This window comes from Macaca nemestrina, chromosome 10 (assembly GCF_043159975.1).
Source record: "Macaca nemestrina isolate mMacNem1 chromosome 10, mMacNem.hap1, whole genome shotgun sequence".
Classification (NCBI taxonomy): Eukaryota; Metazoa; Chordata; class Mammalia; order Primates; family Cercopithecidae; genus Macaca; species Macaca nemestrina.
The window spans coordinates 4,107,081-4,131,340 of NC_092134.1; the positions used below are offsets into that span (position 1 = coordinate 4,107,081).

Consider the following 24,260-nt stretch of genomic DNA (forward strand, 5'->3'; position numbering starts at 1 on the left):
CTAATGCTGTGCCTGCAGTTTCTTCCCAGCTGCTACTCCTGATGAGCCAGGAGTGAAGGCATATTCAATTTCTATTCTCATTTACACTTTACCAGTAGGCATTATGAAGTACAAACCAAGCTGGTTTAAAGAATATGATGATATCCCAACAGTTTATAATACTAACTGAAATAATGCTGCTTTCTAGAAACTTTGTTTCCTTTCTTCTGGCAAGGAGATGTTTCACGTGTTTATTAAACCCCAGCTCCTTCAGTTGACCAGAAAGCCTGAGATTTAACCCAAAGGATTGGTAATGTTCAGCTTGTTGACATCCCTGAGGTCACCAAGTCACTGAAAATTTGCAGTTAGCCTTCAGCAAATTTGGATGCATAAGAAAATTTAAAAGAATTCCTAGAAATCTATTTCAAGAGAAAAATTCATAGCCATAAACAATTTTTTTGTTTATTGCTGTTGTTGCTATTAATAATCTATATTTCTCGGCCACCTACTCTGTGCAGAACATATGCTGAGTCCTTTACATGCATTAGCTTATTTCTTCCAACAACCTGGTTTTCATTACCTGCCTTTTACACATGAAGACACCGAAGCTCAGACAGTTCTATAACTTAACCAGGATCACACAGCTAGAAAGTTGCTGGGCCAGTACTCACATTCAGGCTGACTCCTGGGGCTGAATTTGTAAAACTATGCTCTGCTGCCTCTCTGGTTTCTGTTCAAAGTATTTCATCAGATATAGTTCATAAGCTTATGTAGATTATGGAAAGCCTACCTACTGATTAATTTACCCACTACACCCCATCCATGTCTGTATTAGTCTGTTTTCACACTGTTAATGAGACATATCCAAGACTGCATAATTTACAAAGGAAAGAGGGTTTAATTGACTCACAGTTCCAATGGGCTGGGGAGGCCTCAGGAAACTTACAGTCATGATGGAAGGGGAAGTGAGCACCTCTTTCTTCACATGGCAGCAACAAGGAGAAGTGCAGAGCAAAGGGGAAAAAGTCCCTTATAAAACCATCAGATCTTGAGAACTTACTATCACAAGAACAGCATGAGGGTAACCACCCCCATGATTCAATGACCTCCTGTGACACGTGGAGATTATGGGATTGCAATTCAAGATGAGATTTGGGTGGGGACACAGCCAAACAATATCAGTGTCTGTGTCCCTGCATTCTACCAGGAATGTCATCCTCTGTCCCCAAAACCTATTCATCCTCTGAGATGAAGGCAATGCCCCCTCTCTGAGACACTTTCCCATCATTCTGTCCAGAAGTAACATCTCCACCCCACGCTATCATAACACCTACCACAGGGACCAACCTCTTTTGATACTTGCCCACATTCTCCTCCTATCTCCATGTCCCTCCCAAGGGCATGCACAGGGCCCTGCGTACAGTTCTGTGCTCATAATATCTGCAAAAAGAATGATCTCCGGCTGACCCCACTTTTCCATTTCCCATTTCTGATGCCTTTTGCTCGAATTATCCTAAACAACTGAATTACTCTTTATCCATAATATCTTATCATGAAAAAGCACACAGTCCAATGAAAGCCTTTTTTGGGCTCTACATATTAATTTTCAAAATCACATTTTATGAGTATTTTTAGTTAGAGATTTCTCTTATTTTTAATTTTATTAGCATGCCTCTGCTCTCATTAATAACTATTTAGGGAAAAATAATTTACCAAGGAAAAAAATCAAATTGTATAAAACCACAAAACACATCATCTAAAACTTAACTGAAGGCATAACAGCAACTTTCAAGTTGAAACTAAAAACTGCATTAAATTTTTCTGGATTTACCTTCCACATTAGTTCACTTTCAAATTTCTTAGTGAAGCCACGTGGAACAAAGTGCGAGATAAAGAAAAAAAGAAGGGGGGACATTTTTATTTAATGAAAGCACATGTCATGAGATTTTAAAAGGCAAAAGCATTGCAAGCCACAATGAAAATTCTCATTTCCTCCTTCCAAGCTTATTTATTTTCTAGCAAAATACATTGTTTCAACTCCTAGACTTAAGGGAAATAATCTTTGATACAAGAAGTTATCGTGGAAAGTCATTAAGCTGTCATGCTCAAACCAAATGTTCATACCCTGCTCCTTATCAAAGAGCACCAGAAAATGCACCCACACAAGATCCCCTGCAAGCAGACACCATATGCTTCGTTGAAATGCTTGAGCTAAGAGATCAAAGAAGCTTTAATAGAAAACCAAAGCCACGCTCAAACCATCCTGCAGCTAAAACAGGATCTCAGCATGTCAAAGCAGAAAAGAAACACCAGCATGAAAAGATATTTTATTTTATTTTATTTTATTTATTATTATTATTTTTTTGAGACGGAGTCTCGCTCTGTCGCCCAGGCTGGAGTGCAGTGGCCGGATCTCAGCTCACTGCAAGCTCCGCCTCCCGGGTTCACGCCATTCTCCCGCCTCAGCCTCCCGAGTAACTGGGACTACAGGTGCCACCACCGCGCCCGGCTAGTTTTTTGTATTTCTTAGTAGAGATGGGGTTTCACCATGTTAGCCAGGATGAAACCCAGCACTTTGGGAGGCCGAGATGGGCGGATCACGAGGTCAGGAGATTGAGACCATCCTGGCTAACATGGTGAAACCCCGTCTCTACTAAAAATATACAAAAAACTAGCCGGGCGAGGTGGCGGGCGCCTGTAGTCCCAGCTACTCGGGAGGCTGAGGCAGGAGAATCGCGTGAACCCGGGAGGCGGAGCTTGCAGTGAGCTGAGATCCGGCCCCTGCACTCCAGCCTGGGCGGCAGAGCAAGACTCCGTCTCAAAAAAAAAAAAAAAAAAAAAAAAAAAAAAAAGTGGCACATATACACCATGGAATACTATGCAGCCATAAAAAAGGATGAGTTTGTGTCCTTTGTAGGGACATGGATGTAGCTGGAAACCATCATTCTCAGCAAACTATCACAAGAACAGAAAACCAAACACCGCATGTTCTCACTCATAGGTGGGAACTGAACAATGAGATCACTTAGACTCGGGAAGGGGAACATCACACACCGGGGCCTATCATGGGGAGGGGGGAGGGGGGAGGGATTGCATTGGGAGTTATACCTGATGTAAATGACGAGTTGATGGGTGCTGACAAGTTGGTGGGTGCAGCACACCAACATGGCACAAGTATACATATGTAACAAACCTGCACGTTATGCACATGTACCCTAGAACTTAAAGTATTAAAAAAAAAAAAAAAAAAAGAAATGTAGAAACTCAAATTATTTCATCCACTGAGATGACGTCAAGGTTTTTGTGGGGGTGGTTGTTGCTTTTCCCTTAGTTTTGAAAGACCTTCGACAAGGCAGAGATCTTAAAGTAGGATGGTGCCCAGAGCCTTTGCTTCTGCTAAAGGCCCACCGAGGCTGGCAAGACCGGCGGCCTCACTGTAAGCCACGACTGGAAGTGGAAGCCTCAGTTTCAGCAAATCCCAGGACAGCTCGGGGCTACGTGTAAACAGGCACAAACCTGGTGCTTATGACCTGTTTGCTTAAGCAACAAATCCATAACCAAAGGGTGCACTTTTCCATTTCCTAGGACTGCTTTAATTATAGATAGCAAAGTGCCTCATGAAAGAGGTGCTTTAGAATTCTTAATAATTTATGGCAATGAATTAAAACAACTCTCAGACCACCGTCCTTCCCACCCGGGTCTCGGACACTCTGCTGCAGTGCTGCCTCTCCTAGCTACCCTTTCCTCTCACTACTTTGTGTTCTCTGTTCCATCCAAGCCAACGAACATGCTGGGCTGGACGTGCAGCTCCAGACAGGGACATGGAGGTTTCAGGGACGGCGATCTAGTTGGGGTGTGGGCTCAAGGGGACTCATCTGGGACCTGTACTTGCCTACCACGTATCTTGTCATCAGATATGTTACAGATGTGTTAGACTAGCTTGGAAATGGAGACGGGGGCCTCTGGAAACCATGGCGGAGCTAAAGCTTCCCCAGACGGGGCTTTTCATCACCGCCAGGAGCCGGCAGCACCTTCGGCCAGCCCTATGCCCCCGACTGTTCCCTAATCCTGGAATGTCAAGTCTCTGTCAACTCCTCAACAGGCAAAGCCATGGCAATCCTTGCTCAAAACCATTTTGCAATGACCTCCTTCCAGAATTAGGAAAGGAAAGAAAATACAGAGATGCATTTTGTAGGACATACAAGGCCAACAGGGTGTGTGTGTGTGTGTGTGTGTGTGTGCGCGCGCACGTGCACGTATGCTCACATGCACACAGTGTTTAGTTAGTTCCCAGCCCTTAAAAATAAAGGCATTTCACTGGCATTATTTTTAATAAAAACACACACATATTCACCCCTTCAAATAAAAAGAGGAGGCCTCTGGACTTGTGGCTTCTCCTGCAGAGTCAGCTCCCAGCCCTGCAGGGACAAGATTCCTAACAGCCACTTTAGGAGGGAAGACAAACACTTTTTACACTCACTGTGCTTTCAAAAGCAGGCAAACCAAAGTTAGAGGGAGGTGCCGTGTTCCATAAAGAAGTGGTAGAAAGGGGCCAGGCGCGGTGGCTCACACCTGTAATCGCAGCACTTTGGGAGGCCGAGGCAGGCGGATCACCAGAGGTCAGGAGTTCGAGACCAGCCTGGCCAACATGGTGAAACCCCATCTCAACTAAAAATACAAAATTTGCTGAGCGTGGTGGTGGGCACTTGTAATCCCAACTACTCGGGAGGCTCAGACAGGAGAATCGCTTGAACCCAGGAGGTGGAGGTTGCAGTGAGCCGAGATCGTACCACTGCACTCCAGCCTGGGTGGCAGAGCGAGACTCCGTCCCCAAAAAAAAAAAAAAAAAAAAAGGGCTGGGCGCGGTGGCTCAGGCCTGTAATCCCAGCACTTTGGGAGGCCGAGGTGGGCGGATCACAAGGTCAGGAGATTGAGACCATCCTGGCCAACATGGTGAAACCCTGACTCTATTAAAAATACAAAAAGTTAGCCAGGCATGGTAGCACATGCTTGTAGTCCCAGCTACTAAGCAGTCTGAGGCAGAAGAATCGCTTGAACCCAGGAGGCGGAGGTTGCTGTGAGCTGAGATCACGCCATTGCACTCTGGCCTGGGCGGCAGAGCAAGACTCCGTCTCATGAAAAAAAAAAAAAAAAAAAAACACGGTGGTATAAGAGACATATTTCCTCCGGGAAGTGAAAAACATTTCTGATTGCTTCATATGAAAACAGCAACAGCAACGATGGCGTCTCTCCTAAAAGACTATTACTTACGAAGTCATTAAGAAACAGAGTACCTGCTCCCTCATCAGCGGGCAGCCAAGTTAAAGAGGAAAGACCAGCCCAGGCAGCGTCCTTTGTTCCAGCAGCTCTCTCTTCTCCCGCCTCTGCAATCAGCCCACATGTGCCCCGAGTCTTTTTTTTTATAGCTATATAAATATTATTATTTTTTATTATACTTTATGTTCTAGGGTCCATGTGCACAATGAGTCTGTACTTCTCTGGAAGAGGGCTCTGTCACATACCCAGTGCTGTGTACCCCTGCGTTTTCCCCCCATACCAGCTTCCTGGAAAGGAAATGTGATCCAGAAAAAGCCAGACGTTGCGACCAGATGATGGCCAGTTCAGGGTTTGGATGTTCTTCTCCAGCAGGGGTTCTTTTTAAGTATTTCCACCCCACACGCTAATGCCGTACAGAGCTCTCCCAAACTGTGGCTAGTCGCATGCACTTTCATAGTTTGTCATATCTACATGCACCGCTGCTTATTTAATACTTTCTGTGAAGTCAATTTATTTTGAGAGGAAATTTTCATAATTGGAAAGCCGGTATCAAGCATTATAAATGGGATGTGATCATCAGAATGAAAACAATGAAAAAGAAAACCACGTTATTCAATGCCTGCTAGATACTGTTGCTGCCTGCCCATGGCCCCACGTCTGAGGCCTTCTCTCTTGATTAGCCAGAATTTTAGCATCAAACTAGAAGTTTTTGTTTCAGTGTTCTTCAAACAGAAAAATGAAAGGAGAATTTTTAAAAGTAATAATGATAACCGTACCTCTATGGGACTTAACATGAATGAGCGCACTGGGAATTATCTTGTTACTACTACAGTGCTAGCACTTAACGTGTGTGTGTGTGTGTGTGTGTGTGCACGTGCACGCACATATGTGTGTATGTGTATATGTGGGTGTATGTTAACGAACTGCCACATTTAAGCGTAATTTATCTTCCATATGGTATTCAATGTGGCCACACAGATTCTAGCCCTTGGTGTTTTTATTTGTTTATTTGTGTTGAAACGGAATCTTGCTGTCACCCAGGCTGGAGTGCAGGGGTGCAATCTCAGCTCACTGCAACCTCTGCTTCCCGGGTTCAAGTGATTCTCATGCCTCAGCCTCCCGAGGAGCTGGGATTACAGGGGCAGGCCACCATGCCTGGCTAATTTTTGTATTTTTAATTTTTGTACTTTTAGTAGAGATGGGGCTTCATCATGTTGGCCAGGCTGGTGTCAAACTCCTGACCTCAGGTGATCAGCCTCTCTTGGCATTCCAAAGTGCTGGGATTACAGGCCTGAGCCACCACACCTGGCCTAGCCCTTGACATTTTTAATTCCTTATGTAGCCCTTTCCAGGTAAATATTTCCAAAAGCCTTTGAAAATACTGAGAAAAGCTTGTAACTCCATGTTATGCTTTTATGGGTCCCTAGGGAACTAGAAAAAGCTATATAAAGAAGAACCACAAAACAGACAAGGCTCCCGGCAGTTGTGTGGAGTTCCCTTCACTCGGATTTTCAGGGACACTGCTGCTGTAGAGACCGGAAACAGAACCCCCCGAAGAAACGGAGTTGGCACTGCCAGTGGTACACCCCATCCGACTGGAAACGCTAAATGTGTCTTGCTTTCCAAACTGCCTGGAGTCTATGCGAGCTCTTCCTCCTGAGATGACCAGGGCAGCCTGGAGTCTATGCGAGCTCTTCCTCCTGAGATGACCAGGGCAGCCTGGAGTCTATGCGAGCTCTTCCTCCTGAGATGACCAGGGCAGCCACACAGACTTTTATGTAACACTGCAGACCAGGCAGCTGTCTTAGTCCACGGGAGCTGCTATTGCAAAATACCATAAAGCAGAGGCTGACAAACAACGGAAACATCGAGGTGCGGGAAAGACGGGTGTCTGCGAGGCCTGCTTCCCATCCGGATGCTGGCCATGTCCTCGCTTGGTGGAAGGGGTGAGGCAGCTCTCTGGGGCCTCCCTAATGGGCACGAATCTGCCCTCATGCCTGAATCACCCCCAAAGGCCCCACCTCCTAATACCCTCACACTGGGGAATAGGTTTCAACATAGGAATTTGGAGGGATGCACACACTCAGGCCACAGCAGCAACCCTGGAACAGAAACCCCACAAAGAGGCCAGGTGCGGTGGCTCATGCCTGGAATCCCAGCACTTTGGGAGGCCAAAGCGGGTGGATTGCCTGAGCTCAGGAGTTCGAGACCAGCCTGGCCAACATGGTGAAACCCCGTCCCTACTAAAAATACAAAAATTTGCCAGGTGTGGTGACGGGCGCCTGTAATCCCAGCTACTAGGAAGACTGAGGCCGGAGAATCACTTGAACCCAGGAGGCAGAGGTTGCAGTGAGCCGAGATCACGCCATTGTCAGCCTGGGTGACAGGAGCAAAACTCCGTCTCAAAAAAGAAAAAAGAAAAAAAAAAAAAAGGAACCCCACAAAGATAGGGAGCTGTCACTGGCAGCGCTTCACCCTGTCTGGCTGGAAACACTAGGCATATTCTGTTTTCCAAACCACTTGGAGTAAAGACAGTTCATTTTCATGAGATGACCAGTGCGGCCACAGATTCTGCGAATCCTAAGCGCTTGGGACTTCTATTAGGACTGACGTGGAACACAGCACGTGTTGGATCCTGATCTGGTGAGGCATGAGTGAATATCCCGGAGTCCCCACAGTATGGGAGGTGGCGTCTGCAAGTGGCTCCCGGGGGCTCCATTCCTCGGTCACAGCCACCATGGTCGGGTAAGAATGTCTCCCATCCAAGCATGTTTCTCGGATTTACAGATACTCATTTTCCACACAACAAGACTCCCAAAGGTGTCACCTGCCATCTGATGTTAGGTGGAAGGAATGGCGCCAAGTTTGTTGAGCAATTTAAGGAAATTTCAAAGACAATTTGGATCACATATAATATTTGTCTTATGCAGCAAATTAAACTAATTTTCACTTTATATAACTTTAATTTTCTTTTTATAGGACTCCTATGTATTTCTTTTCTTTTTTTCTTTTTTCTTTTTTTTGAGACAGAGTCTTGCTCTGTCACCCAGGCTGGAGTACAGTGGTGCGATCTTAGCTCACTGCAGCTTCCACCTCCCAGGTTCAAGCGATTCTCCTGCCTCAGCCTCCTGAGTAGCTGGGATTACAGGCACCCGCCACCATGCCCGGCTAAATGTATTTTTAGTAGAGACGGGGGTTTCACCATGTTGTCTGGGCTGATCTCGAAGTCCTGCCCTCAGGTGATCCACTGGCCTCAGCCTCCCAAAGTTGCTGGGATTACAAGCATGAGCCAGTGCGCCCGGTCAGACTCCTCTGTATTTCCATACAAGTTATTAGTTATCCTTTGTAGCAATAAATTAATCGTAAAGATTCATTGTCGTTGTAATGATCTGTAACCTTGGTCTAGTTTTCATTTTTTAAGAGGCAAACTGACTTCATTTACGTAAAAAGAGGAAAACCCCACTTAGTAAGAAGAGCGACGCAGGCCAGACGCGGTGGCTCACACGTGTAATCCCAGCATTTGGGGAAGATGAGGCAGGCAGATCATGAGGTCAGGAGATCGAGACCATCCTGGCTAACACAGTGAAACCCCGTCTCTACTAAAAATACAAAAAGTTAGCCAGGCGTGGTGGCGGCGCCTGTTGTCCCAGCTACTTGGGAGGCTGAGGCAGGAGAATGGCGTGAACCCAGGAGGCAGTGAGCCGAGATCCGGCCACTGCACTCCAGCCTGGGCGACAGAGCGAGACTCCGCCTCAAAAAAAGAAAAAAAAAAAAAAAAAAAAGAAGAGCAATGTAAACTAATTGTAGAAAACACATGAAAAATATAAAGAGGAAAACAGATGAGATAAATGTTTACAGCACATCAACTTACTTCAGGACCTGCAATCACCAGGTACACACTGGGCTCCTCCTGATGCCATTCTTGGGAAGAAAAAAGAAGACAAAACGAACACTTAAAATGGTTTTATGTCACAGCTGCAAGCACAATTAACTTCGATATAAATTTCTCAATAATATAAATTAGTTCATATCATTTGGCTTTCATTCATAGTATTAGTCAATTTAAATTACATTTCTTTAGAATTTCTGTATTTGACATTTTATGATTTTAAGTAGAATTTTTTTGTACAGTATTATCCATTGACCAGATTTCAGATTTACTGAATAACTAGGACTACTCTCCAATATCACCACAATTCAACGTGGCTTTGGAATATACTGAAGACTATATAGATGATCTTAAACAATAAACAAAACTCCAAATGCATCACACAAATCGGCATGTGTGAAATATTTTCAGGTAAAATTCTTTTTTTTTTTTTTTTTTTTTTTTTGAGACGGAGTCTCGCTCTGCCACCCAGGCTGGAGTGCAGTGGCCAGATCTCAGCTCACTGCAAGCTCCGCCTCCCGGGTTTATGCCATTCTCCTGCCTCAGCCTCCCGAGTAGCTGGGACTACAGGCGCCCGCCACCTCGCCCAGCTAAGTTTTTTGTATTTTTTAGTAGAGACGGGGTTTCACTATGTTAGCCAGGATGGTCTCGATCTCCTGACCTCGTGATCCGCCCGTCTCGGCCTCCCAAAGTGCTGGGATTACAGGCTTGAGCCACCGCGCCCGGCCGATTCTTTTAGTCTTATAATTATTTGCTCTTTTTATGAATTTCTCAGAACCTGAGGGCACAGGACAGTGGAAAACTAAACGGAAATTCCTCCGAAGAGCTGCTGATCCCATACATTATTTTTCTGTTCTTTTCCAAAGTAACAATCTAGAAACAGTTCTGCTCATGTGCAAAGAACGAGGAAAGAAAACTCAGAGCCCTGAAGACAGAAATGCGGAGATGGGCACCCACACGGAATTCCATACACAGTGGAGGAAGGCAGCCCGCAAACACACCTGAAAATGCATCCACCAGATAGAGAGGATCCTTAACTTGTCGAAGTCCACATATCAGAAGAAATATGTGCAAATTATCAGCACTGTGGTTAATCTCTGTAAGAGAAGAGTTCAGAATGTTTTCAGTGGGGAGGGTCTGGATGCTGTAGCCGCAATGATATCACGGACACACTCAGAAGTGGAGGCCTCTGACTTCGAGGCCAGCTGCTCCTACTCTTACTTTTTTTTTTTCTGAGACAGAGTCTTGCCCTGTTGTCTAGGCTGAGTGCAATGGCGCAATCTCAGCTCGGCTCACTGCAACCTCCTCCTCCCCGGTTCAAGTGATTCTCCTGCCTTAGCCTCCTGAGTAGCTGGGATTAGAGGCCTCCGCCACCACACCCAGTTAATTTTTGTATTTTTAGTAGAGATGGGGTTTCACCATCTTGGCCTGGCTGGTCTTGAACTCCTGACCTCAAGTGATCCTGGTGAACCACCATGCCCGGCCAAAAAGCCTCATTCTTAAGAATGAGAACAGAGGTTGCGGGGTCAGATTAGAGGGTACTGGTGTGAACGGGGCAGCGGGGAGAGTGGAAAACATGAAGTCTTCCCCGGCCCAGGCTTGGAAATCACATATGGCCACTGCCACTGACTCTATTGGCCATCGGAAGTCCCAGGCCAGCCCTGGGTCTTGGGGTACAGAGATCTGTTCCACTTCTGTGGGAAAGGCTGCAAAGACTGTGGCCATCCACCACAAGTAGCCTTAGTGACAGATTCCAACCTGGGAAACAATGCTGCTTCTTTCTTTTGTTCATATATAAACATATTTTTTTATTTTTATTTTTTACTTTTTCCATATTTATTGAGTTATAATTGACAAAAATTATACGTATGTGAAGTATACAATGCGATGGTTTGATATCTGTATACATTTTCTTTTTATACCTATGGACATGTGTTTATTTTTTCTTCAACTTTTATTTGAAGTTCTGGGTACATGTGCAGGATGTGCATGTTTATTACATAGGTTAACAATGTGCCATGGTGGTTTGCTACACAGATTATCCAATCACTTAGGTGTTAAGCCCAAACATCCATTAGCTGTTCTTCCTGATGGTCTCCCTCCTGCCACCCCCAACCCTCCGACAGGCCCTGGTGTGTCCTTCCCCCATGTGTCCATGTGTTCTTATCATTAAACTCCTATCTATAAGTGAGAACATGCGGTGTTTAGTTTTCTCTGCGTTAGTTTGCTGAGGACAATGGCTTCCAACTCCATCCGTGTCCCTGCAAAGGACATGATCTCGTTCCTTTTTATGGCTGCATAGTATTCCATGATGTATATGTACCACATTTTCTTGATCCAGTCTATCATTGATGGCCATTTGGGTTGATTCCAGGACATGCATTCATTTAGGCGTGTGGCTCTCTCTATGCATATATGAGTTCATGAGGACATTAATATATAAACCATTTTTCTAGTTTTATCAAGACATTATACCTCCTATCCAGAATTGTATCTAAATCTTTTCTAGAATGTCTGGCTCCTATTTCAGTCATAGTTCAGTCAGTTCCCCCTTGCCTCATCCTTTTTCTTTGCAGCAGAGGTGAAGTTGTACTTTACAGCCTGAGCTCAGCTCCATTTTCCCCACCAGAAATAATTAGTTTACAGCAAGGAAATTAATATAAATGTAAGAGTAGGGGCGGGGCGTGGTGGCTTACGCCTGTAATTCCAGCACTCTGGGAGCCCAAGGTGGGCAGATCACCTGAGGTCAAGTCTCACTCTGTCAACTAGGCTGGAGTGCAGTAGCACGATCTCGGCTCAATGCAACCTCCACCTCCCCGGTTCAAGCAGTTCTCATCCCTCAGCCTCCCAAGTAGCTGGGATTACAGGCACATACCACCATGCCCAGCTAATTTTTGTATTTTTAGTAGAGATGGGGTTTCGCCATGTTGGTCAGGCTGATCTCCAACTCCTGACCTCAAGTGATCCGCCAAACTTGGCCTCCCAAAGTGTTAGGATTACAAGCGTGAGCCACCGCTCCAGGCCAAGAATGAGGCTTTAGTCTGGAGACTCCCGGCTGCATGAGTTCCTGAACACATTATGAGCTCATGCAGGACCCAGTGAGGGTTCAGCCCTCTGTAAGTCCAGGTGAGCCCAGCAGACACACATGAAGCAGCCCTCACAGGGCCAAACCCCAAGATCAGGAGAAATACAGGAGTGCTGCTTTCAGCTGGTACATCTTTTTTTTTTTTTATGAGAAAATATGTTTAATTTTGTAATAAAAGTTTTGGAAAAAGAGGCGTAAATTTAGACACATTTGCTTCACAGTGCAAATTTCCTGTATTGCATCTGCTCTCTAAAGTGAGGGATCCTGGCCGGGCACAGTGGCTCATGCCTGAAATCAGAACACTGTGGGAGGCCGGGCGGGAGGATCACCTGAGGTCGGGAGTTCGAGACCAGCCTGACCAATGTGGCGAAACCCTGTCTCTACTAAAAATACAAAAATTAGCCAGGTGTGGTGCCGCGCACCTGTAATCCCAGCTACTGGGGAGGCTGAGGCAGGAGAATCGCTCGAACCCAGGAGGCGGAGGTTCCAGCGAGCGGAGGTGGTGCCACTGCACTCCCAGCCTGGGTGACAGAGTGAGACTCCATCTCAAAAAAAATAAAAGAAAAGAAAAGTGAGGGATCCAGACCAAGACATCTGCAGATACAGGAAAAAGCTAAGCCTTATTAGCAAAGGGCTTTGGAGGCATTAGAAGATCCATACCCCTCACCACACAACAAATGGGAGCAGGTGGTACATCCTGAGGTGGCTTCTTACAGCTCAGTACATGACACATGCAATAGAAACTGCTAATATATTTAACACAAGCGGACCTAAAACTTCAGCATTTATAACCTGTATAATTGGCCATAAAATCATGCAGGTTCAAGGTTTTTTTCCCAGGACAGGCATTTATCCATTATTTAATTCAAAAACTTTCATTTTCTCTATGCTATTCCAAATCCTGAGCAGGAATACAACTAGTGTGAATACAATGACTTATGGCAACACCAAAACAATCACAAGAGCTTCAAAAAATTAATACGTAACTGGAGAAAATCTTTACTGAAATGTTAAGATTGAGATGTCGCTCTTAGAAAAGCCTTGGAAAATGGTCACACCCTCTGAATAAGCCGCTGACAATCTGCATTGCCAATTTTCATTGAAATATGTTGAGTTTTTAATACTTCCCTAAGACCCTTTTTTTTTTTTTTTTTTTTTTTTTTTTTTTTTTTTTTTTTTTGAGATGGAGTCTCAGCCTGTAGCCCAGGCTGGAATGCAGTGGTGCGTTCTCTGCTCACTGCAACCTCTGCCTCCTGGGTTCAAGCAATTCTCCTGCCTCAGCTTCCCGAGTAGCTGAGACTACAGGCACAGGTCACCATGCCCGGCTCTTTTTGGTATTTTTAGGAGAGACGAGGTTTCACCATGTTGTCCAGGCTGGGCTCGAACTCCTGACCTCGGGTGATCCACTGGCTTCATCCTCCCAAAGCACTGGGATTACAGGCATGAGCCACCACACCTGGACCTTTCCTTAATATTCTAAGTATCCTGAAGCTAACTTTAGGAATGCAAACCTTAGTGAGTCCTTGTTTGACCAAAAGTCTAAGCTAGATGCTACATGCAGAATTTTGAATTGGAGGTCAGAAGAATTTGAGGTTAGGCATTTGAATATGAGATCAAGAGTCAAGCTATTCATTTTAATACATGATTTTTAAAAATGGAGAAAACTTTTCAAGATTGCGATGTCAGGAAGGAGAAACAGTCTGAGCCTACATTGCTAGGCAAGAGCCACTAATGAAGGCTAAAATTTGCAAGTGAAAGTTTGATGAGGATAGAGATTAAGAGCACCCTCTCAAAAATTACTTATTAATTACAAAGGAAATATAATACCAGCACAGTACACGGAGAAACCAGGGGATACCAGCTTAACTAAGGGAGGAAGCCTTAGCCCAGCACACATGGCTGGTGTATACACACACACACACACACACACACACACACACACACACACACACACAGAATTTACATAGTCAGAAAAAGAGCTCCGTTATTGGGACAAGCTGATGCTGTACATATCCAGATGTGATACACTGAGAAGCAGCAACGTCACTTTCATCACATTCTTGATGTGCACGAATATCTATTCACATACACAGCAGGAGGAGGAGGGAGAGAAGGAAGGAACAAGGAGAATCACAAATGTACCAAAAAGAGGGGGAAAGTTGAGAATCGGTATGACCGAATTGGGGAAAAAAAAGGAGATGCCAAACAAACCAATGATCTACAAAGATGGCATCCAGAGATGGTATTCAAAGCACTGTGTGAAGAACGCAGGTGACGTCAAGGTGAAGAGACTCTGTTTAATTCTTTGTTTTTGCTGTGTGAGAAGTATGAGTGATGGAAACCCATTTTGTTCCTGTACTTTGACACACTTAGCTACTGAGAACTCGAGGCTCTGAAGACGCATTGGCATTTTGGTCACGTAGGCTGTAAACAAGTGGCCCTCCAACTACCCCTGTCCTGGGATCCCTTGGAAAGATGGCCCTGAGAAGAGAATAATCCACAAGGTATGATATTGATTTTCAGAGTTTTTTGACTATGACATACGGTAAGATAAACATATTATGTTGCAACTCAGTCACACGAGATACATAAATACACACATACACATACATAGACATAGAGTTTATATATGGTTAAAAACATACCTTAGGCTGACTACATGCAAGCCACTTTGATGTTTTGTTTGATTTCACTTCAATGTTTAAAAGTGCTCGTCCCTAACGTACTCAATTCATTATGAGACCCCGACCTGCGAGACACTGCAGGGAGATGGAGGGAATCCCATATTCCTTTCCTCTCTCCACGTCTTCTTCCCGGGTTGGAGATTAAGTGTAATGGGAATATAGGAAAATAAATTAGAAAATGATAGAATAAAGGGCGATAGCCTTGTCTTTAGGTTTAAAAAAACAAAAAAACTAAAAGGCAGAGAGAGCATTTGGATTTGTGTAGCTTATGTGCACTTTCCACATACTAAAATCTCATTCACTGAAAATAAAGATTATAGAGGAAAAATCCTGATCAAGTGTTCAAGGGCTCAGGCTCATTGCACGTAAGCATCCACTCTGATGAATTACATTTCAGGCTCCCTAAAGCCCCTGACAGCTTTAAGGTGGTATAAATTCTTAGCTTTTAACGAAGAACTATTAATTAAGGTCGGCCTGCTGATGCTCAGAGGCGAGGCACACACCTAACTAATTTTTTTAGTAAATTTTGTCTCCTCCTTTTAATGTCAAACTTATTATTATTACCTTTGCCTTTCCTCTAATGTCTAGTTTATCCATGAGTCAAAATTTGAACTCGTCACTTAACAAATGCACACATTTACATGTTTTTCCGATAGAACCATTTCCTGGAGAATGGTATTTTTATCTTCAAAACAAAATGTGTTGTTTTCACGATCTGGCATATTGCTGCCAACAGCTACATTCCACGTTGCTTCATCTCCCAAGTATGAGTCATGGGCGGGCTCAGGAACAGAAGCCCAATCCATGCTGAGGCGGTCTCTGTCCTGTATTCCATTCTAGAAGCTGTCTTTATTATTTTCCTTTTTCTTTCTTTCTTGTTTAAGTTTCACTTTTGCTGTCCAGGCTGGAGTGCAATGGCGTGATCTCGGCTCACTGTAACCTCCGCCTCCCAGGTTCAAGCAATTCTCCTGTCTCAGCCTCCCAGGTAGCTGGGATTACAGGCATGCACCACCACACCTGGCTAATTTTTGTATTTTTAGTAGAAACGGGGTTTCACCATGTTGGTCAGGCTGGTCTTGAACTCCCGACCTCAAGAGATCTGCCGCCTCGGCCTCCCAAAGTGCTGGGATTACAGGTGTGAGCCACCATGCCCAGCCACTGTCTTCATTATTTTTCACTTGTTATTACAAAAAAAAAAAAAAAGTACTTCAGTTGAACCCATTAGACTTACTAAATTATAGCTGAAAAAGCTGATTTGGGGGGCTGTGCAAGAATAAAGGCTTCTACTAACACTAGTTTTCCAAATGAAAAACAAGTGAGTCTTCCTAGGACTAGCCTGAGGAAGAAAAGTGCTACAATCTGAGTTACGCAAATTTGAGTTTCCATTATAGAAATACAAATAGAGTTGACAGAGAGATAGAGATAGAGATGGAGAGAGAGAGAGAGAGACAGAGAGAGAGAGAGAGAGACAGAAATGAGCAATAAAACTAGAAATACAATAAAACAGAAATCAGAAAAACAGGAAGGAGTTACCCAGTCAAATTTAAGCTTTCATACATTTTAGGTTTGATAGCCTGAAAGGAATCATGACTTTAGATTGTGTTGGTCGTTGGAATTTAAAGGCAAAACTCACAGAACATGGAATCATCACACTTAAAATGTATCTGGAAATGCACAGAAAAACTCAAAGACCAGGTAACTAATTTGATGTCTACACATCGATCTTTCAATCAGAATAGCTATTGCCAATATCGTGTGAAAAAATTATAACAATGCCATTTACTGCATTTAACCTGCTTTACTATTTATTTGTTCGTAGTTCATCTGTTTGCATGTGATATAATGGTAAGCATAAGAGGGGTTTAATGTTTTAAATTAAGGAGACTTAGTAATTTGTTAGCTGGGGCTTAGAGATAGAATTGAGAGTGGTCAGAAAACCTGTGACATGCCGGAAGAGGAGAATGCATCGTGACGCAGACATCAGACATTTAAGAAGCACACTACAAACCCTGGTGACTACTCAATTACTCAACTGTTTACATGCAGTGTTAAATGAGGCCCTTCCCACCCACTCCCCCTGATTTCAAGGTTAATAGTTGGTGAGAAGGCAGAGGGTATTCGATCACTAATAGTCTCTACCAACTTCACTCTACCTTCCGTTTTCACTGTCTGCAGCTCCAAGTGGGAGGGACGAATCATAGTCACAGGTTTCCAATGCTCCAGAGGCCAAGGGAAGATAAAGTAAGGATGATGAGGACGGCCCATCCCCAGAGCCTGAGAGATGACAAAGACAAACGACGGCACAAATGCGAACAGACGCCTGATCATAAAACCCAGAGACACAGATTAATCCTACATCTACCCTTAAGCCATTATCTGCCACTGTCAGCTACCAGAGCCACAACCAGTCTCTCTAAGCCAATATATTCTGAATACATTTACAACTTCTAATTGCACACATTAAGATTAAGCAGCAGCCAAGTAGGTCTCCAGAGGAAAACGCTTTCTAAGGAGTGTTTAAAATCTCCTGGCTGTTCCCTTAATCATTCAATAGCAAGACCAAAGAAACAGTCAACCCTGAGACTACAGAACGTGACGACAAATCATTCTCCTACTGGAAATTATGAATCTTAGTTACAATGCCATTGCGTCCTGTGATAGATTGAAGACAGACTGGCTTTACAACAGGAAATTGAAAATGGGCCCCCTCGTTCTGAATAATGGTACATGTAACTGACATGACAAAGCAGCTGAGGTCGCGTGGGTTCATCTGTAACACTGAGAACAACCATGCTAGTGTGGCTGAGATTGATGAGTATACTACGAAAATCATTTCTGATAAAATGCTTGGAAATTTTTCTTTTCAATAGAACTTAAAACTGACACATAGAGTATGTGGTAGAGGCTTTGTTTCAAGTCTTTTTTGTTTCATTTTATTTTATTTTAAGTTCCGGAATACATGTGCAGGATGTTCAGGTTTACTGCATAGGTAAACGTGTGCCATGGTGGTTTGCTGCATCTATCATCCTATCACCTAGGTATCAAGCCCCGCACGCATTAGCTAGTTTTCCTGATGCTCTCCCGACGCTCCCACCCCTGCCCTCCCCTGACAGGCCCCAGTGTGTGTTGTTCCCCTCCCTGTGTCCATGTGTTCTCACTGTTCAGCTCCTGCTTATAAGTGAGAACATGCGGTGTTTGGTTTTCTGTTCCTGCCTTAGTGTGCTGAGGATAATGGCTTCCAGCTTCATCCATGTTTCTGCAAAGGACATGATCTTGTTCCTTTTTATGGCTGCATAGTATTCCATGGTGTCTATGTACCACATTTTCTTTATCCAGTCTATCATTGATGGGCATTTGAGTTGATTCCATGTCTTTGCTATTGTGAATAGTGCTGCAGTGAACATACATGTGCATGTATCTTTATAACAGAATGATTATATTCCTTTGGGTATATACCCAGTAATGGGATTGCTGGGTCAAATGGTATCTTTGTGGAATTGCCACACTGTCTTCCAAAATGGTTGAACTAATTTACATGCCCACCAACAGGGTAAAAGCATTCTTATTTCTCTACAAGCTCGCCAGCATCTGTTGTTTCGTGGCTTCTTAATAATCGCCATCTGACCGACGTGCGATGTTCTCATTGTGGTTCTGATTTGCATTTCTCTCATGATCAGTGGATGACGAGCTTTTTTCATATGTTTTTTGGCTGCATGTATGTCTTCTTGTTTCAAGTCTTTAGCATGAAAACAGACTTGGGGCGTCTTTCTGTAGGCTGAGGGCAGAGAACTGATTTTGCATCTTCAGTCTTTTCTTAGAAGTTTGCAGCATGAGGCCAGGCAAGGTGGCTCATACCTGTAATCCCAGCACTTTGGGAAGCTGAGGCAGATGGATTACTTGAGGTCAGGAGTTCAAGACCAGCCTGGCCAACCAACACGGTGAAACCCCCCCCCAAAAAATTACAGAAAATTAGCCGCATGTGATGGGGCATGCCTGTAATCCTAGCTACTCGGGAGGCTGAGGCAGGAGAATTGCTTGAACCTGGGAGGTGGAGGTTCAATGTAATAGGATTTTACAGAAATTGACAAGTTGAGCCCAAAATTTAAATTGATATGCAAAAAACCTAGGATAGCTAAAATAATTTTGAAACAAAGTTATTGACTAACACTACTTGGTTTCTAGACTTACTATTAACCTATAGCAACAAAACAGCATGATATTGGAATAAAGACAGGCATAGATAGTGGAACACCACATACAGTAAACTGACTTTCAACGAAGGCACCAGAGCCATTCAATGGGCAAAGAAAAACATTTCCAATAAATGACGCCAGAACCATCTGGACATTGTTAAGAAAGAAAGACAAAAAAAAAGATTCCTACTTCATATAACACACAAATAGTAATTTCAGATGGATTTATAATCCTAAATGAAAGAGCTACAGCACTCAAGCTTCTAAAGACATTTAAAAAAGAAGAAAAGCATCTTTATGACCTTAGGGTAGGTCAAGATTTTCTAGACAGGACTCAAAAGCACTAACCATCAAAGAAAAAGTCTGGTAAACTAGACTTAAATAAAATTTAAACCTCTTCTGTTCTTCAAAAGACATGGTTAAGCAGGAGAAAATATAAGCCAGAGAATGGGAGAAAATATTAACGATATATTTATCTGACAAAAGGTTTGGACCTAGAATATAAGGAAGTTCTACAAACCAATAATTAAAAGACACACATACAATTAGCTAGACACTCACCAAACAAGATACATGAATGGCCAACGTGCACATAAAAAGGTGCTGAACAAAATTAATCATCGGGGAAATGAAACTCAGAAGAATGACAATGAGACACCATTTCATTATCTCCCTAGAACAACTAAAATTGAAAAGACTGTCTACTCTGCCGGTGGGCGAGAACGTGGAGTAACTGAAGCTCTTGCCAGGTTCTGCTGAAGCGTAAGATGGCACACCTTGGAGAACTGTTTGGATTTTTTTTTATAATGTTAATCATATAGTCAAGCTATTTGACTTAGAGGCATTTATCCAAGAGAAGTGAAAACGTAGGTCACCAAAAAACCTTGCACAAGCATATTCATAGTAAATGTATTTGTAATGGTTAAAAATGGCAAACAAGCTAAAAGTTCATCAATAGAAGAAGAGACAAACAATTTGTGATATATGGAATGGAATACACCATTCCAAAATAGAATACTAAGAAGAAAAGGACTACAGATACACACAATAGGGATAAATCTCAAAAACACTAGTTGAACAAAGAAAGCCAGATACAAAAAATTATTTAATGCAGGACTCCACTTAGATGAAGTTCAAGAACAGGTAAAACTAATCTAAGATAAGAAAAACTAGACTAGGAGTCACCTATAAAGAGACAGAAATTAAATATGGAAGACGGCATGAGAGAACTTTCTTGCCTGGTGGAAATGTTACCTGTCTTGATTAGGGTATTTGTCACATGGGTATATACATTTGTCAGACATTTACCTAATTTTGTACTTGAGATCTCTTCATTTCACTAGATAGAAACTTCAGATTTTTTTTTAAAAAAGGGCAAGTTCACTCTATTCTATTGACATAATGAGCAAAGAAGGCAGGTTAGAGTAGTAAGTGAAGCTTGATTTTTGTCTTTTAAAAATCATTATTTACATGTAAATTGTTGAGAAAGATCACATCAAACATTAATAGCAGTTCCTTTTTGGTGATGAAATTTCAAGTGATTTAAATTTTTGTTGCATTTTTTGGCCAGGCCCGGTGGCTCATGCCTATAATCCCAGCACTTTGGGAGGCCAAGGTGGGTGGATCACCTGATCAGGAGTTCGAGACCAGCCTGGCCAATATGGCAAAACCCCGTCTCCATTAAAAATACAAAAATTAGCTGGGCGTGGTGGCGCACGCCTGTAGTCCCAGCTTCTTAGGAGGCTGAGGCAGGAGAATCGCTTGAACCCGGGAGGTAGAGGCTGCAGTGAGTCTAGATCACACCACTGCACTCCAGCCTGGGCAACAGAATGAGACTCCGTCTCAAAAAGAAAAACAAAACAAAAAAAGTGTTGCATATTCTGGTATTTTCTCATTTTTCTACAAGGGTAATTTAATTATGTGTGTAATTAGTAAAGTAAAATAAAATGAACACATGAGGTTGTTATTCTTATAAAGAACAAATGTCACAGGAAATGGTACTGAAAATTTGGGAAGCAGGTGCTAAAAACAGCATCAGAAAGGGCTGGAGCCCCTGTCTCTCTGGCTTTCTAGCCCTGCTGTTCCTCAAAAGGGTAAAACTACTCATGAAGTCATAGACAGAGGGAAATCAACCTTGTTCTCCCGGACAACCACTTTTTCAAAACCACACGAACGTCACAAGCTCCTGAAAGTAACTGACAAGATGCACTTCCTCAAAATCCTCTAAGAAGATCTCATATCTCACCGGAGCGTTGAAGAAAGGTATTCCAGTTAAAAGCGGCGTTTGGTGTTGTTGCAATTCCTGGGTCAAAGAAACAAAAAAACGGCAAATTCACTTTGATGCGATTGCTGAAATGCAACCAGTTATTTTGTGTTGAGGCTTATTATTATTATTACTATTATTATTATCATTTTGAGACGGAGTCTCGCTCTGTCACCCAGGCTGCAGTGCAGTGCCACAGTGTCAGCTCACTGCAACCTCCTCCTCCCGGGTTGAAGCGATTCTCCTGCCTCAGCCTCCGGAGTAGCTGGGATTATAGGCACCCGCTGCCACACCCGGCTAATTTTTGTATTTTCAGTAGAGACAGGGTTTCGCCATGTTGGCCAGGCTGGTCTCGAACCCCTGACCTCGAGTGGTCCACCCACCTCAGCCTCCCAAAGTGCTGGGATTACAGGTGTAAGCCACCATGCACGGCCCACTTGTGTTGAAGTTTAAATAATGGTACCAGCTGGTTTTTATAAAGCCACTCGATGCTCTGAGTGCGTCACTGAAGTCCCATGAATCCTTCAGCACGGGAGGGTTAAAAAGACCCCATGGATTCCGCATGAGAAAAGACCCACCCCTTTCACCCCCAGGATCCATGACAGGCCCAAACTGGGTTAGACAAACCATGAGTTCCTTAAAAATGCCAGGAAGTGACAGGTTTCAAACACACTGTCAACTAAGCTCCATGTGAAAATTATACCTCCCTTTAAAATCCTCACTCTCAACCCTCACCAACTCATGCCTGATGGTCTGTTGGCTATTACTTTCTCAGAGAGAAGTTACATTTAATTTTTGCTGAAAAAAAAACAAATATTTTACAATTTAGAAAATCCAGAGGTAATATCTAACACGTTATCTTGGTAACAGAAACATTTTGAAATTTTATAAAACGTAAGTAAATGAAGTCATCTAACCACCTCTAAAATCCACCTGCATAATCATTATTCACACTGAATGATACTGACAACGGCTATTTGACGAGCGTCCGCTTCAAGCCAGCCCTGGGCTCCGACTGCATGTAGGCACTTTCCATACTCCACTGTAGCCCTTAAAGGCCCACGGAGCAGACTGGTTCCTCCAGTTTATCCAGCTGGACACTGAGGTTCCAAGAGGTTAAACGGGCCTCAAAATGCGCAGGGTGGAGGTGGTAGACGCTGTGTTCAAACCTACGCACTGCCTCAGAGCCCCGGTCTTTCCTGCTGCACCTGCTAAAAATGTCACTGAGGCCAGTGCAGCAAGGACACGGTGATGGCAGCATGGCATGCCTCACTAAGGTGCGCCTGAGCACCATGGAAGTCCTCGGGAGGCACGAACGCCTGGCCTCAGCGTCTGCACTCGTTCTAACCTGGGCTTGGGGCGAATTACACGTTCTTCCATGGATCTAGGCTTTCCATTATTTCTATCGTGTAGTACAGTGGTTTACAGACTCTGTTTAGAGAGGCCAGGCACAGTGGCTCACACCTGGAATCCCAGCAATTCGGGAGGCCGAGGCAGGCGCATCACCTGAGGTCAGGAGTTCCAGATCAGCCTGGCCAACACGGTAAAACCCTGTCTCTACAAAATGTACAAAAATTAGCTGGGCGTGCTGGGGGGCACCTGTAATCCCAGCTACTCGGGAGGCTGAGGCAGGACAGTTGCTTGAACCCAGGAGGCAGAGGTTGAAGTGAACCAAGATTGCGCCACTGCACTCCAGCCTGGGCAACAGAATGAGACTCCATCTCAAAAAAAACAAAAACAAAAACAAAAAACTGTGTTTAAACCTCAGAGGGTTTGATGAAGGGCTTCGGATGCCACCATAGGGGTAGGATTGGGCAGGGAGGAAGGGGGAGGATGAAGGGAGAAGAGTTCCAGGTCCCCCAACTCAAGTCAGTCAAAACAGAAGCCCTGCATTTGGTTTGGTTTGTTTTTCCCAAACATACTGCCTATGGAGTATATCGTACTTCTACTGGTGGAAAATGTTAAGTGATCTGCATTTTAAATCATTATTTTATAATTTCTCTTATTTATCTTTTATTCTAATGTTAGAAAAATCATAACAATGTAGCCATTCTCAGGCAGATTGCTTGAGCCCAGGAGTTCAAGACCAATCTGGCAACATGGTGAAACCCCGTTTCTACAAGGAATACAAAAAAAATTTAGCTGGGCATAGTGGCTCATGCCTGTAGTCCCAGCTACCTGGGGGGCTGAGGCTAGAGAATTGCTTGAACCCAGGAGGCAGAGGTTGCAGTAAGCCGAGATCGCACGACTACACCAGACCTTGTCTCAAAAGAGAAAAAAAAAAAGTAGCCATTTCACTGATTATTTTTAAGTAAATCTCAGAAATCATATTATCTCCTTCATAAACATCTCAATATGTGTCTCTTAAGGGCACAAACTTATTCTTTTAAATATATATATATATCACATATAAATATACATCTATTTATTCATTCTCTATCCCTGTACATAAGTAAATAAATATTTGAAAGTGCTTACCTTGACTCTGGACGTAGATCTTACCCTTAGCATGCGGCTTTTGAAAGGAGGGGAGAAAGAAAAGAGAAGTACATTGGAGAGTGCATGACAACTGCTTTTTAGAAATAAAATGAAGGTCATTAACAAAAAAAGCCATCCTGGAAAACATCACTGAGAATCATCTACACACCTGCTCACAGACCTACCACTCTCTAAGAGCAAAGCATTACTTCTGCTTTTAATAGGTTTTGCCATTAAAAATACAGCCTCTATCAGGTAAGAAGCACACACAAAAAGAGTCTCTTAAATGAGGCCTAATGCAATTTTGCAATGTTACGCTTGCTGTGTTAGTGGAGACATTACTGAGGTTCAGCCAGAGAGCATGCCAGTGCCCGCCCAGCTGAAGCAGCTCCTGCCGCAGCGTGGAGGTGGA

At 43.6% G+C, this 24,260-nt stretch overlaps 1 protein-coding gene across 7 annotated transcripts in view; it reads right to left on the reverse strand.

The window, feature by feature from the left end:
* Window positions 1-24,260, reverse strand: part of LOC105493276 (glycosyltransferase 1 domain containing 1) — a 124,402-nt gene that overhangs the window by 45,887 nt on the left and 54,255 nt on the right. For 5 of the 7 annotated variants that reach the window (XR_011608663.1, XM_011760814.3, XM_071070800.1 and 2 more), the window contains 4 exons: window positions 23,849-23,885; window positions 21,353-21,409; window positions 10,147-10,242; window positions 9,128-9,177 (listed from right to left, as the gene is read on the reverse strand). Coding sequence is in view for 6 of the 7 variants with exons in the window: in XM_011760814.3 (XP_011759116.2) it covers window positions 9,128-9,177; window positions 10,147-10,242; window positions 21,353-21,409; window positions 23,849-23,885 (240 nt within the window). In the remaining variant the exon portion in view is untranslated. The remainder of the gene's footprint in view (window positions 1-9,127; window positions 9,178-10,146; window positions 10,243-21,352; window positions 21,410-23,848; window positions 23,886-24,260) is intronic. The other 2 variants (XM_071070801.1, XM_071070802.1) reach the window with 1 other exon arrangement.